The sequence below is a fragment of the Apus apus genome, chromosome 18, assembly GCF_020740795.1.
Source record: "Apus apus isolate bApuApu2 chromosome 18, bApuApu2.pri.cur, whole genome shotgun sequence".
Taxonomy (NCBI): domain Eukaryota; kingdom Metazoa; phylum Chordata; class Aves; order Apodiformes; family Apodidae; genus Apus; species Apus apus.
Genome location: NC_067299.1, coordinates 6,963,187 through 6,978,204, shown reverse-complemented (window position 1 = coordinate 6,978,204; position 15,018 = coordinate 6,963,187). Strand labels below are relative to the sequence as shown.

At 42.4% G+C, this 15,018-nt stretch overlaps 1 protein-coding gene across 10 annotated transcripts in view; it reads left to right on the top strand.

Moving 5' to 3' along the window:
• The window catches only part of CUX1 (cut like homeobox 1), a 278,864-nt gene that overhangs the window by 228,112 nt on the left and 35,734 nt on the right, over positions 1–15,018 (top strand). For 4 of the 10 annotated variants that reach the window (XM_051635428.1, XM_051635430.1, XM_051635432.1 and 1 more), the window contains 4 exons: positions 883–1,185; positions 2,627–2,689; positions 5,641–5,829; positions 10,655–10,919. The exons of 2 other annotated variants lie outside the window; for them this stretch is intronic. In XM_051635428.1, the coding sequence (XP_051491388.1) occupies positions 883–1,185; positions 2,627–2,689; positions 5,641–5,829; positions 10,655–10,919 (820 nt within the window). The remainder of the gene's footprint in view (positions 1–882; positions 1,186–2,626; positions 2,690–5,640; positions 5,830–10,654; positions 10,920–15,018) is intronic. 4 more of the 10 variants (XM_051635437.1, XM_051635431.1, XM_051635429.1 and 1 more) reach the window with 2 other exon arrangements.

Genomic DNA, 15,018 nt, shown 5'->3' with positions numbered 1-15,018 from the left:
ATGGTGAAATCAATTGTGCTCCTTGTCTTTTGAAGGCAAATGCTCTTCTAAAGCACATTGTGTACTTGTTGCTTTAAAAAATGTTTAGTCTATACCCTTAGATGTCTGGATCTTCTGCATAAGCTCAGTTGGTACATTCCATTAGAGAGAAATGTGAATTTATTAGGGGAAAACAACATTCTGTACAGAACTTCTTGTTGTTGGCAAATTAACAGATTCAGAAAGCTTTCTTTTAAACAAAGTGTCACAATAACAGATTTGGATGTCTCCTGATCCACTAGCTGTCTTTATGTTAGATTCTCAAACACGTTAATTAACACAACATAATTAAAAACTGTATTTTAATCTTGTTATTTTGTGGCAAAGAGAAGTTAAAAAATGTGATGCCAGTGATAAAAAACTGGATGAAATCAATAACACTCTCAACATACAAAGTCGTATCAGTTGTAGAAAATCCCTCATTGACACTACAAAATAGTGGCTGAGTTTCTTACAAGTCACAGGAGGCTTAAGCCAGTCTATAGTGGTAGATTTAAGAGCATCCTTATAAAATGTTGTGGAAAGTAAAGCTGTGAGATTTCCTGATCAAGCAAATTTCTTGCAACCTTTACAGACTGTTGCACTTCATTTTCCTCTGATTTTTATTTGTATCTGTACATCTTGTCTTTATAAGAAAGCAGAGATGACTCAAGATAAAATTAGAAAATATTTCTGTTTCTGAAAAGAGGCTTTTTAGTAACCAAGTCATAACAAGCAGCATTTTGCATACTTGGGCATTTCTTTAAGTAGGTAGAATATGAATGAGAAGGAAAGTTGAATATCCTGCAATCAAAACATTCCAATTATGCTAAAGTGGGGACTTTTTTCTTTTTTTAATTACAGAAAGCACTCCAAAGACTTCTGCCAGTTGCAGTCCTGCTCCTGAATCTCCTATGAGTTCCAGTGAATCAGTGAAAAGCCTGACTGAATTGGTACAGCAGCCCTGTCCTGCTATAGAGACAAGTAAGGATGGCAAATCCCAAGAATCTAGTGAGCCACCTGCTTCAGAATCCCAATCTACAACACCTCTGCCACTGTCGGGCCACTCGGCACTCAGCATTCAAGAGCTGGTTGCCATGTCCCCTGAGCTGGACACCTATGGCATTACCAAAAGGGTCAAAGAAGTGCTAACAGACAACAACCTTGGTAAATCCCTTTATTCTCATTTCTCGGCTGGAAATAAGTTCATGCTTTTATTTTTAGGCTATATTTCACTAGATGCTTACAACAATACTTGGGTTTGACTCTGGCCTAAGCTTGAATCTGTTAAAAAAGATTTTTATTTTCTTTGAAACCAGTAGAAAAATTCTTTCAGATTGTCACACTCTACTGAAAGTGTCCTTGTACCTTTCCTCTTCTTAAGCTCTGCTCCTGGCTCACCAGCCAGATGCTGCTCCCACCTCCCTAAAACAGTCCAGCAGGCTGTCAGGAAGACCAAAACCAGTGAGATCTCCCCTTAAGAAATGCTGTTTTGCCCCCTGCTTATAGATTCAAGGCATAGGTGAAGAGTAGTAGAGAAGTCCAGCACGATTGGAGAGGAAGGTGCATCAGAAGCAGAAGCACAACCTGCCTGTAGGGCTGGGAGGGTAAATGCAGACTCAGCTGAGGTTTAGATGAACCTATCTATGATAAGTGTATGGGGCCATTTGGTTATTTTGCTTAGAGGTGTGCCAAGCTGAGGCTGCTTTTTCTTACCTTTGAGGTTTTGGGTGTGGAATTAAGTGTGATGTTGGCATGGCTCTGTATTTGGGATAGTCAAAGAGAATAACCTGATCTGAGTATGGGAAATTCATGCTCAATACTGCCTCTATGCCTCCAAATCACTGGTTTTTAATATGTGTTTAACATTCCTTCCCTCACAAGGCATTGGGAAACCTTTAGGAGTCCTTTGAACTCTCAAGTGGGAAGGCAGTGAGGCTGCCCCAGTGTTACCTGCATGTGCTTCTGGGGCTTAGCATGGGATTCATCTCACCTGCATTTAGATGTTCAGAGTAGATGTCTGAGACAGCTGGGATGAATCGTTCCAGGTTTGATCTAGTCACTACAGATGGGACCAAAAAGATAAGTTTAGATTTAGACTGCTGCTGATACTTAAGTGAAAAGAATTCCATCCATATCACCTGAGCATTATGACTGGATAGTTAAACACTCCTTTAGTATGTACAGAATCCTTTTTTTGACTAGACACAGAATAACGTGTTACTATATTAGATATTTTTTTTTTAAGGGGAAAAATACTGGGATGGGGGAGGTTGCAAGTTCTCATTTGACATAATCTGGGGAAAAAGAAAATGGACATACCCTGCATGAGATTGTGTTCCACTGAACACAGCAGAATAACTTTCTCATTAACATTGGCATGGGCAGATTATGGTTGCTTGTTCAGTGGAGATAATTTAGAGATAAAGCCACGAGTTCTGGTAAGGGTTTGCAGGTTCAAGCCCCTAGTTTTTGGGCAAAATGCTGTTGAGTTCTGTACCTGCTCTGGTATTCCAGAGAGGTTTGAAAAAGTATTTTTGTTTACATTTGCTTTGATGCCATTTTTACTTAGTCTTTTTTATTTCCCATGATTTTTGTTTTCCTACAGTGTGGCTGACAAGCCTAAAAAGCAGCAGAAGAGCCAGGAAATGTGCCCCAAACTCTGCATTAGGTGTGGAACCAGTTTCAATGTCTCCTTTTGCGCCCTCAGTGTGCTAGTGCACCAGACTGACCCAAGTGCACAGATTTCTCTGTCTTAGGCCACAGAGCCTTGTGAACCTGTCTTGGGCAACTGGTGGTGGCTCAGTTGTTCCAATGTCATCGGCCAGTAAAGACCACGGTTGTGCAAAGCCACTCAAAGCTGTGTTGGGCAGGTCTCTCCTCCCATGCCTTTTAGCATTTGTTCAACAGTCACCATTTTAGCAAACAGTGCTGGCAGCATTAACACTGAGATGTTGCTAGTATTGCTAGTCCCAACTGTCACAGTATTATCAGTGATTCCCTGTTGGGCAACATATAATTTAGGTACAGAGGGAAGGAAATGCAGTGAGCTATTGAAAGAATGAAGTGGTGGGGATTTTGCAGAGAGAACCAAGGATAACCATGAAAGCAGTTATCATTTGCAGGAAGTTTTTTCTGTGAGGATCCACATCAGTGGGAGCAGGGAAGAAAGATATTGGGGGAAAAAAGATGGGGAGAATTAGCAGAAGTTTAAGGAAACCTATAAAAGATATTAGGGGGAAAAAAGATGTGGAGAATTAGCAGGAGTTTTAGGAAACCTGTGCTTAAAAATATTCCAGTTATTAATAGCTCTCTGATGAAGATGGAGTGTGATACACCTGCTACCTCCTGAGAATGATCTCTAACACATTCCCCGTTAGCATGGGAGGCTGTCAGGTGTTTGATCCTGTCCTGACATATCCTGGGATAAAATCAATGACACACACATCTTTAGTGTTGTCCTTAACACCTGGAGAACATGATGTTACCTCCTTCCACATTTGCATTTTTAATTTTTAGGCTGTTTGAAGCTCATTTCCTTCAGCAGCATTGCTAGAACCTCCTCCGGGCTGCTTGTTTCTGGCCTTTTTTTTTCTGATTTGTGCTGGTATTCCTGTTTGGGTGGCCACACAATAAACTGGACCAGTTGATCTGAGTCAAAAGTGACCATTTTTTTCTTTGTAGTTTGGTTTGACTTGGATCAGTTTATTGCTCCAGTCTGCTGTGCAGCCACACGGGCAGTTGCAGGGGCCACACTTGCACTGCACAACCACTGCCCGAGCTCCATCAGCTGCTGGAAGAAATGCTGCTCCCATTGCAGCCCCAGCACAGCCTGGGGTTAGAAACTGTGGGGGATGTTGAAGGAAAGTTCTTTACAAAGACAGATTAAAAGAGCTTTAAAGTAGTTGTCCTGTCTTTTAAGTAGCTGGCAGGTTTAAAGGTGAATAGGTAGGGCCTTAGTGATGGTTTTAAATACAAACAGGGAGTAGATTGACTCTGCAATGATCTAAATTTGGCTCTAAATTACTTATTTTGTCTGATTCTGCTCATACTGAGGGTAGTTGAAAATCACTTACTACTTAGGAACTTAAGCGAATGCTGAATTTAGGTTTCTTGGTCAGTCTGTAAGAACTATTCCCAGGGTTAGTTTTAGGCTTATTCTCAGCCTCTCCATGTTAGCCCTGCTCTTGTTTCCCCTTTCTGCCTTTCATTATCTCGGGTGCTTCTTCCAAAAGCTTTACAGACCCACCTGCCCCATGTATCCAAATGGGATGTTCTGCAGCTCCTTTCTGGTCCCAGGTTCCCTCATCTCCCCATACAGGTGAAAAAAATTACCAGGACAAAGGTTTTGAGGTGTTTTTTTTAAAGTGGAGGAGGAGATTGATGGAGTTAAAGACAAAGGAGGGATTTATGAAATAGATACTTTCCACAACCTGTTTGTGACAGGATCAGATGAGGCTATGAAGGCAAGAGCTGATGGTGCTTTTGCAAGAGCAAAAGGGCATATCCTGCAGAGCTGTAGGAGCACAAGTTCCCACACATCTGCATTGTCTCCTTGGGATCTGTGTGCTGCCACTGGCTAAGACTGCTGGCATTGCTGGGAAGTGAAGGAAAAGCTTCTGCTTTGTGTTAGTGAGGGCACTCAAAAGCTGTGGATCAGAGACGAGACCCTAAGGCCTAAACTTGGTTGGTATGGGAAGATCTTTGGGTTACCTTAAAAATCCGCGATAGCTGCACTTCCATCGGGAGTCACTGGCGATGACTCAGATGACTTCAGGCTCTGTCTTGTAACAAAAGCTGTTCCATATCAAGGCAGTTTAGCTTAGGAGGAACAGTGAAGTGAAGGGTTTTAGAAAACCAGCTGTGTGGTTGGGTGTGAGCTGCACGGGCACTGTCCTTGCTAAGCTAGATCTTAACCATGTAAAACTAGTGTTACTCATGCACATACAAACACTGTACATCGAAAAGCACACGCAGTTTTTACCTTGCTAGACACTAACTTTTGGAAAGAGAATTAAAATAAGTATTCTTAACTGCAGGTACCATAAAGGCTGTAAAAAAATGTTGTTTCACTGTAAAATGTGATTATCTCTAGTTGGTAAGACAGTTAGAACACCACAGATAGAACAACACAGAAAATACACACGTGTCTTTGAGGACACTTCCATTGACTGTTGCTGAACAGAGGGTTGTGTTGGTCTTGGTTCATTGACTGCTTGAAATGTGTGGATTGCCCTGTTGGAAGGAAGCTCTTGCCCTCCCCTCCTGCATAAGAGCTAAGGAGCCTCACTGTTCTCACTAGTTGCCTTAGCTAAAAGTTTGGTTTATTTTTAATCTCATTAATTTTATTTTTTACACACTGTTTCACTGTAAGGTCCCAGTCCCCAGAGGTGTTGAGCTCCCCTCCTTGCCACACTCAGATCCTAAGGATTAAAATTAAAGCTCAACATTACACTTTTAGTTGGGGGGAGAGCTTTTATGCTTCAAAATGTGTCTTTTTGGGTTTTCAAGCAGTTCTAAAGTAACGATAGTTGACGAATGATTTCATAGACATGCTCTGTCTTTTTAGTTTGCCTCCTCTCTTGGCTGAATGAATTCACACGGCTTTCAATTTCGTATCAGGTCAGCGTTTGTTTGGGGAGACAATCCTAGGGCTAACACAAGGCTCTGTCTCAGACCTTCTGGCTCGCCCGAAGCCCTGGCACAAGCTGAGTTTGAAGGGCAGGGAACCCTTTGTCCGCATGCAGCTGTGGCTGAACGATCCCAACAACGTGGAGAAGCTGATGGATATGAAACGGATGGAGAAAAAAGGTAACTTGGAGCAGATTGCTGACTCATGCTTTCCATTCTTTCAAAGATGACCCTGTCTTTTACAGTTCTTCATAAATAGTATAGAGGCAGCATTGATCCAGTATTATGAAGGTTATGCAAAAGGACTTCGTGGCAGCTTTTTCATGGCTTTTTTTTTTTGATGCCAGCTCAAGCAGATCCATCTCAAAACTAAAAAAAACCAAATAAACAAAAAAACAACCCCAAACCCTGAATATTCACCAGGTGTTGTGAAATCATTGCTGTGTTTTCCTATAGATGAATTACTAAGGCCCTGGTGTATCACTGATAACTTGCCTTACCAAATGAGAAATGTGAGTTTGGGAGCTGGGTTTGGCTTATTAGTTAATAGTGCTGCAGCTGGTCACAGATGTTGGGCTGGAAGAACTGTGCATTGATTCCTGACAGAGCTTCTTGCCAGTCCTGCACTGATGGTCACTGGGAGGAAAGAAAAATGCAGTCTTTATAAAAGGATATTTGAGAAGAATTAAATTTGTAGCCTTAATAGGGATGGGGGAAGGTGGTTGTGTCAATACATGCTCACGTAAGGTGGCCACGTCATGAATATGTACCTGCGAGGGAGCTGTAACTGAGTGTCTTAGCAGGGAGTATATCCTGAAAATGTATCCTACTCTCCGTATTTTAAATCCATTGCTAAAAGCAGTGGTTATTCCGAGCCCTGCTTTTAGAATGTTCATGTGATTTTCCAACAGAGACTCAGAGGCTGCCATTTTCAGCAGTTAACTAATTAACGATATGTGCCTCTCTCGAGCTACCCCTTAATGATATTAGTACAGACAACATTAATCGTGTGCACTGAAAGCACTGCAACTGACTGATGGCCTGCAAGCATTAACACCCTTGATCAAGAACTTTGTGATTATATTAAAAATTGCAACGAGGGAGCTTCTGGGAAAATTCTAGTCTTGCATGATTTTAAGAAGAAATTCAAATCCTTGTCGTAACAACCAGTATAATATAATGCAATATCTTACCACAAATTGTGGGTGGTCTTCCACGAGGAGTAAAATCCACTTGGGTTTCCCACTTACAACTGTAAACCAAAGGGAGCCATGATGGTTTTTGCTGTGTTAGAAATATGGCAGGAATAAAATTGTCAACTAGCTGGATTTTTATAGCCTCGAAGAGAATATTGCCCATAATGCAGGAAAATAAAATAAAAATAATTTAAAAGTAGTACTGACAATATCCTCTCCAAACTATTTTCTAAACTGAATTCTTCTCAAATACTGTGCAATACATATGCTCTGTAGATGGCACCTGAATAGAGATAAGGCAATAAATCATTTCAGACACTGTGCTGAGCTCCTGAACTGTGTAAGTGCTGCCCTCGTAGCAGAGCACTCTAAAGTGAATTCAACCCTGTATTTTCTGCAAAATCCTTTCATGCAGGTAAGGTTCCTGTGATTTAACCTTATAAATTGCTCTGGAGCCACATTAAGAATTTAACTTTGCCTTCAGCTAATGTCAGGTAAAGAACAATGCAACTGTATCTGCTACCAGTGAAACATTATTATCAATTATTTCTCTGCCACATTTTATTAAGGGAGTAAATTAATAATTATGACAAAGGTGAGCTGCATATATCTTCTTTTCTGTTCCGCCAGTCTGAAGTTTGTGCTATAAATGTCCATTTTAAGAGGTTCTGAAAATTTGCAATGTACATTAGGTAACCTCTTTGGAGGAAGCTGAGGGTTCATGCTCACTAGGCTGAGACACTCTGCACCATTTTCCTGCCTTGGAAGAGTCCATTCCTCTTTCTTATAACCTCCTGGTATCCCTGCTGCTGGTAACGTCCCACTCCTCACTGAGCAGTACTGAAGCCTGCTGTCAGGAGAAAATTTAATTCCCTTTATTTCCCCATTATTTCCCTTTTTAATCATCTTGTTCAGTACCACGTAAGATAAAAACTGTATTAAAAGGGGCTCTGTTTTACCTCAGTGGGCAGCCACTAGGTCTGCAGTAGTGGCTGTTGTGTCTAAAGCTGAGCCCATGCTGGGAAGTCTTCCCAGAGAGACTCAGTGATGCTGTGTTGGGGAAGCAAAGGTAGTAAAACACAGGGGGTAGAGCTGCCCTTGCCAGGTCAGTCTCAAACACAGATCTAGACCTTTGCCCAAATTACATTTGGGTTTTTTTTTCCATAACTCTGCTGAGAAGTGGAGACTGATTACAGAGAAAAATCAAGCTTCTCTGACAATCAAGTGTGTTTGTGACTTGGATTCCAGTTTGAGCCTTGCTGTCTCTGCAAATGTGCTGAATGATCTCCTTATGTTGTCTACACGCAGCACATATGTTTAAAATAAGAATTAAAAAGGAAAAGCTTTTAGGAACGTCATCTAAAGTTTCCAGAGAGCACCATTAAAGCCTGAAGCTTAGGTGCTCGTTCAGCACTTGGCGAGGTGCCAGGATTGTGCCTTTGGCCCAGTGGAAATTTGTTCTGATCTTCTGTTATCCCCCAGAAAAAAACAATTGGGACAGAACAGTGGGGCGTCCTTTTTATTTTTTTTTAAAGGAAATAAGTGCATCTGTATAATTTTTTCCATTTATGTGAGAGAGACCCAAACAAGCTGTTGCAATTTTTGTGATCCCAGTCTGAGGTTACAAAAGCAGAGGTAGGCAGAGGGCATGGCATTTTCCCCAGGCTGTCACAGCTCTGTGCTGTCCTTAGGAGTGTAAGGAGGGGAGATCTGACCTGCCAGAAATGCCTCCCCACTGGGGAGCATTTTGAGGAAGCAGAGATTCAGAGCATCCTGATGCGGGGGTCTCTCACGTCAGCTCAGTCTTCTGACCAAATTCCAGAAGCTGCAGTTAGAGATAGCAGCAAAACACCTTTTACATCTTCCATGTGAGGTTCTGTTTAGCCTCATGCCCTCCTTTAAGCTGCTGCAGGTTGCTGAAGTGATAGATGCTGTCTTTCAGCCCTCTTGGTTGTGCTATCAAAGGAGACAAGGGAGCCTTGTATGTAGTTTGCATGCCAGTGCAAGTCTGAAATAACACCTAGTCTTTGAGATAAAAGACCTTATATAAATGGGAGATGATGTTGCTGGAATGATTAATTCCATGGTTGAAGGTTGTAACAGTTCCTTGAAGGCTGCAAAAATAAGACCAATGGGTCACCTTGAGGTGATGCATTTACCTGTGGTCACTTCGCACTTTTACATCAGGCTGGAACAACTTAAATAGGTGATTTTTAAAAATCAAGTTTATTTTCTTAAAAAAATCAACTTTGTTTACTTTGTTTTTTATGTGGTTATTTCAAGATTGTGCAGAACTGTATCACAGCAGAGTGATGGATCACAAGCAACCTGCGTTCTGTTCCATATCAGTGATCTTACACAGTAGGCAATCCACAGCTCATCTATCATATTCAAGAAAAACAAAATGAGAGCCATGCAGATACCCCCAAAGGTTACAGACTGTGTTGAAAATTCACTTTGATGATAGTAAGACACAGTGTTAAAAGGTCCCCCTGGTTGTACCACCTTGTAGAGGGCAGAATGCTGAAGCCCACAGAAAACCCAGCTAGTCCTGAGGGATCTGTACCAGTAGTTGGCTTGTGTGAGGAGAACTTTCAACATTTCAGTTTACTGGATTGGATTGAGTTGAATTGTTACTCTTTGTGCACTCTCAGCCTTAAGGGCAGAGCTGTGAGGAGAGAGAAATTTATTTTCTGAAGAATTTGTTTTGAAGAATTTGGTTGCTGACCAGCATGACGTGCCCCACATCGGTCCCTGGCTCCAATTGAGCTCCTGGCTGTTGGAGATTTAGTGCCTCCTAGGTTGGTGTCAAGCTGGTATAATCTAGAATTTAATAGCCAGGGTTATCAAATTGCAGCTCTTGAATACCCAAACTCTTAAATATCTGGGAGGTCCTTAACAGGCCATTAAACACTTATTGATAAGATTCATCTATATCTGCCATTTTCAGCCCCCTCGTTAGCAGTGCTTGTGCATGATACTGCCAGGTGCAGGAAATCCCACCTCTCTTTGCCCAGTATAAATCAGTGAAGTCAGTGACAGCGTTTGTTGGGACTCTTTCCTTGCAGAATTTGCCAGGATAATTCAGTCCCTGTTGGGAAGGAGTCACCAGTGGTATCCCAGGCATCTGCCCTCAGCCTCACTGAGCTCCATCAGTGCAGCAAGACCTTTCTTAAAAGTGAATGCACAGAGGAGGAGGATGCTGTGGGTTGTTTTTCTTTCATAACCTGTCACCACTCTAGCAAAGATCTACTGGGAAAAGCAGCAAATGCCTGATTGGTTACTCAGCCCATGGCTGAGATGTCTGGGCTCCGGGCGCCATCGTGTGTTGGACACAGGGCTGCAGCTCCTCAGCTCTTCAGCTCCCACACTCCTGTTTAGTTATGAGACCTGGAGAGTTAGAGGGAGACCTTAGTGCACACCTGAAGTGCTTAACAACCAAAGCCCTTTCAGTTGAGCTGAAGTGCAGCTGTCCTAATCAGGTGCCAATGTGGAAATTCACCACTCCTCAAGGAGTGGATTTGGAGTCCAAGTGGTGTTAAGTGAGCCCTGTTCATGTCCCATGGAAAAGCAGAAAACTCTAGGAGGTTTCCAGGTGATTTACTGGTTTTTCTTCCTTTCTTCCTCTTGCATCCCTCCCACATTCCCTTTCCTTTGCTCTCTGGTGATTCCCTTTCCGTGCTGTTCTCTCCGACCAGCTCATCCATGCATCTCCAGCCTGTCAGCTTCACATTTATTCCACAGCCTGTGCATTCATTGATTTTGCATTTGTATTCAGCCGGGGCTGACCTGCTGCACTTCTCTTTCAGCCTACATGAAACGGCGGCACAGCTCGGTGAGCGACAGCCAGTCTTGTGAGTCCTCATCCACTGGAATTGACTACAGCCAGGGAGCCAGTCCCCAGCCACAGCACCAGCTGAAGAAGCCCCGGGTGGTGCTGGCACCAGAAGAGAAGGAAGCTCTGAAACGAGCCTACCAGCAAAAGCCATACCCATCACCAAAAACCATTGAGGAACTCGCTACGCAGCTCAACTTGAAAACCAGCACCGTGATCAATTGGTTCCACAATTACAGGTATGAGATCTCCCGGGAGCCTCACTCAGAAAGGATTTATTTTATTTGTTTTGGCAGGGTGCTGCTCTGCTTCAGCAGACTGTATCTGCTTCTGCTGCCATTGAGTGGTTGTACCAAATGAATGGTTTCGACAGCAGGGAGGTTCTAACTAACAGTAATGCTAATGCTCCAGACTAATTTTAAGTCATCCCTGAGGAGCAGCAATATTCACATATTGATGTAAGTAGGGCTTTTAAACAGAAAGTCTTGCTTTTGCAGTGGGTGTTGATTTTAAGATGTCCACTAATGAATATTTATCAATCCCATTGCAATAAGCAAGACTAGTCTTTCTTACTTGCATATGAAGGATCACACAGACATACAGGAAAGCTGGGGAGGGACTTTTTACAGTGGTGTAGTGACAGGTTGAGGGCTCCTGGTTTTAAGCTGGAGGAGGGGAGATTTAGGTTAGACATTGGGAGGAAATTCTTCAGTGTGAGGGTGGTGAGACACTGGCCCAGGGAAGCTGTGGCTGCCCCGCCCCTGGAAGTGTTCAAGGTCAGGTTGGATGGGGCTTGGAACAAGTCTGGTGGGAGGTGTCCCTGCCCATGCAGGGGGGTTGGAACTAGATGATCTTTGAGGTCCCTTCCAACCCAAACCAGTCTGTAATTCTATGATGCACTTGCACATACGTACTCACCTATAGGTATGTGTTTTGTGTGCTATGCCTGAGTCACCTGGTGGGGGGTGCTTGGAAGTGTCCTCTGCTGGATAGCATCAAGAATTGCACTGCTTTCATCATGTATTTTTTCCTAGATAAAACCAAAAGAGGATTTTCTTTGAGGTCTTGAGTCACTGAGCTCTGAAGATAGGCACAGTGTGAGCTGTATTTCTGGAAAGCTCTGCACATTAATGAAGGACAGAGAACCAATGACCCTGAAGTCAGATGTGGCCATAGATTTGTTTCGTTGTTATGATTAAATCATTGAGTCCCACTGAAATGAAATAAGGTGCTGGTCTGTTTAGTTCCTTTCTCATATTAGAAGGAACCTTCTTCACATTTGAAATATCGAAGTAGGTTTTGGTCTAGAGACACTGATCAAAAGAAACAATGCTGGAATGACTTATAAGAATTATAAGGATTTTAATAAACATTATCAGCTGTGCTTGGAATTGGGAATCTTAATTAGTGCAGCAGACTTTTCTCCAAGAAATTTGTGCTAATGAATATTGAACAGGTACAGTTAAGATATCAGATCTAAAACTGTTCTGCCCCTTTACTCAGAGCCAGTAATGTTCCTAATTAGTTCAGGTTACTGAACTTGTTTGTTTTTAGAAACTGCTAACATTTAAAGGGCATTTTCCACTTTGGCCCTTCTCAGCTTCTAACAGGGAATTGGCTGAAGCAGAAGCAGCACAGTTTAATGACATATCTCAGCAATATTATGCAGAATAGTAAAATAATGTTTATAGCAAATCATATAAAATATAAAAATTATAACCAATGAGTAATCATATTTCCATTGAGTTTTGTTGACTTGAATTTGCTACAGATGCAGCCTCTTTCATTGCTCAAAGTTCTCCAAATGCAGGCCTCTCTTCCAATTCCCACTTCTAGGCAATTATACAGGAGTTGGAGGAATGCCTATGAAAATATGTTCCCTTCGGCCTGACAGCGAAATGTGCTGTTCTCACTTAGGCAGATGAGTGCGGGAGCACTGGTGGCATGTGTCATCTTCCTCATTATCATGAAATCTCCTGTTCAGGCAGGCTGTGAGAAAGCATGACAAGTCATGATTGATCAGCCTGTTTAGCCACACCAAGCTATACACTAATGCAGACGAGGTGCTGACAGCTGTATACAAAATAAAAAATGTCTAAACAAGGTGCTGTGGGCTGGTGGGTACAAGCCTCGTAGCACTGAGTGATCTGGACCTGCTCCCAGATGTGCTGCTGAGTCTCCAGGACTTTAATGAGATGTTTCAAGCCTCTTTGGAGCCCTGGGTGCTCCGAGCAGTTGCCACCACTGAGAAATCAAAACACGTGCCTGTTCTTTTCCCCTGTACAGTAATTTTTTTAGCTTTTGTCCATGAAGTACTCTGAAATCATTTGCAGGATGTTGCAGAAAAGGTACAAGCTACATGTTCTTCTAGGGCAACAGCATCTGACTGTTCTGCAGCTCATGTATTATAGGAAATGGGTAGTCTTTCCCCTCTTCATCTTCTCCAGGCCACACTTAACTTTATTTATCTCCTTTATACTCTTCCTCAGCCATTTCTTTTCCAAACTGGAGTCTTGATACAGAAGCAGTTCCACACCTCAGACCAAATACATTTTTCTCTATAGAGTAACTCCAGGTGAGGCAGGGTACAGAATTGGACAAGTTTGTCTTCCTGTCTCTTGGGAATCCTGTTGCAGTGATACTTTTCTTTTGGGATTCAGCCCAAGCCCCACTTTCCAAAGGTAGTTGCTGCAGCAGGACCTGCCTTTATATCCACCATATGGGAAAGTCAGCAGCAAATGAAACTTCAGAAGAAGCCTCAGCAGGCAAAAAAATAATTCACTTCAGACTATAAAGAAGTATAAAGGGTTTTTTACATGTCTGCAGACTTCTCCAAGTCTCTGGCTTTGCATCCATACCAATCACACAGCTCTCAGAACTTGTTTTGTATTTTTGAAGCACATACACAGGACCCATCAGAGTATGAGCCTCTCTTAAGGACTGTAGAAAAGAGCAGGAGGACAAGATTTCTGTCCCACTTCACATGTGGAAACTGACACAGAAACCCAGTAAGGCCATAGAGGTGATACTACAGAAGCATCAAGAATTAAACTAAATTTTCTTAAATGGTAATCTCGTGCTCTTGGAACCTAAATTGCATTGCTATTACTGTGGGCATATTTTTTTTCAATTAACTAGCATTGTAGCATTGTGCTTGTTTAGTTGAGTTCCTGGAGTTGTGTGAAGGCTTATACAGGGAACTTCAGCTTCTACCCCAGGAGATCAGTGGTATTTAGAGTTATGCTGATGAATGCCAACAGGATGTGTTGATGGCAAGGCCAACACCTCCACTGAGAGGAATGCTCTCTGGAATTTCCTAGCTGCTGTCACCAGGTCTTCCTTACTATAGGGATTTAATTGCTTTTTTAATCAGGAGTCAGACTAGATCCCAGAAGCAATATATTGGGTGTGAATTCCAGGGATTTCCACAGACATTGAACCTGTATTCTATAGGGCTGTGATCAGATACTCAGTGAGTATGTCATCCTTCAGTATCTTGCTGGAGCTGAGGTATTTTAAATGCCATGCAGGCACAAAGCTCTTACTTGTTTCCTCTTCTGACATGGAGAATGTTAGAGAAGCAGCATGTTCTGGATCAGTGTCCACGCAGGGAGGTTACAGGCATAAACAGAGCCTAATAATCAATGTTGCAAGGTGCATGCAATTAATGGTAATAGAAAATTAATGTTAGCACCTGGGGTCTTCTGTTAGGTGAATAATATTCTCCTAGGGAAAATTACAGACCCCCTAAATCCTTCAAAAGTGTAGAGTCAGCAAGTACTGCTGGAATACTCTGTTGCATTTCAAGTAAGTCAAGAATACTGTTAGCTTCCAAAGCAGTATTCAGATGCTGTTCAGCATTTATCCTAATTTTTTCCCATTCTTTGCTGTCTTCCTTGGCACATTTAGGGAAAAATGGAAAGTTCATACAGCCATCAGCATTGGGACTGCCTTTCACTTGTGATTTGCAGGACCCTTAGCAGTTCTCCCTGGCTAAAGCCAAAAGTGTTACCTTCACTCTGAAAGATAAAGTTTTGCTGAAGTCTCCCTGTGCCTTGTCCCTGATCACAGGTCACTGAGGTTCCCTCTTGGATGCAAAGTAAGACCTGAACAGTGGTTATAACCTCTCCTACTCATAGAATCATAGAATGGTTAAGGTTGGAAGGGTCCTTAAAGATCATCTAGTTCTGACCTCCCTGCTATGAGCAGGGACACCTCAAGACAGAGCAGTTCAGAGAAGTTGCCCCTAGACCCTGAGGTTTTCATAATCTGTTTCACACTTGTGGAGATGTTGAGAGCTCCTAAACAGAGAAGGAAGAGGGAGGAAGGACCAAGTTA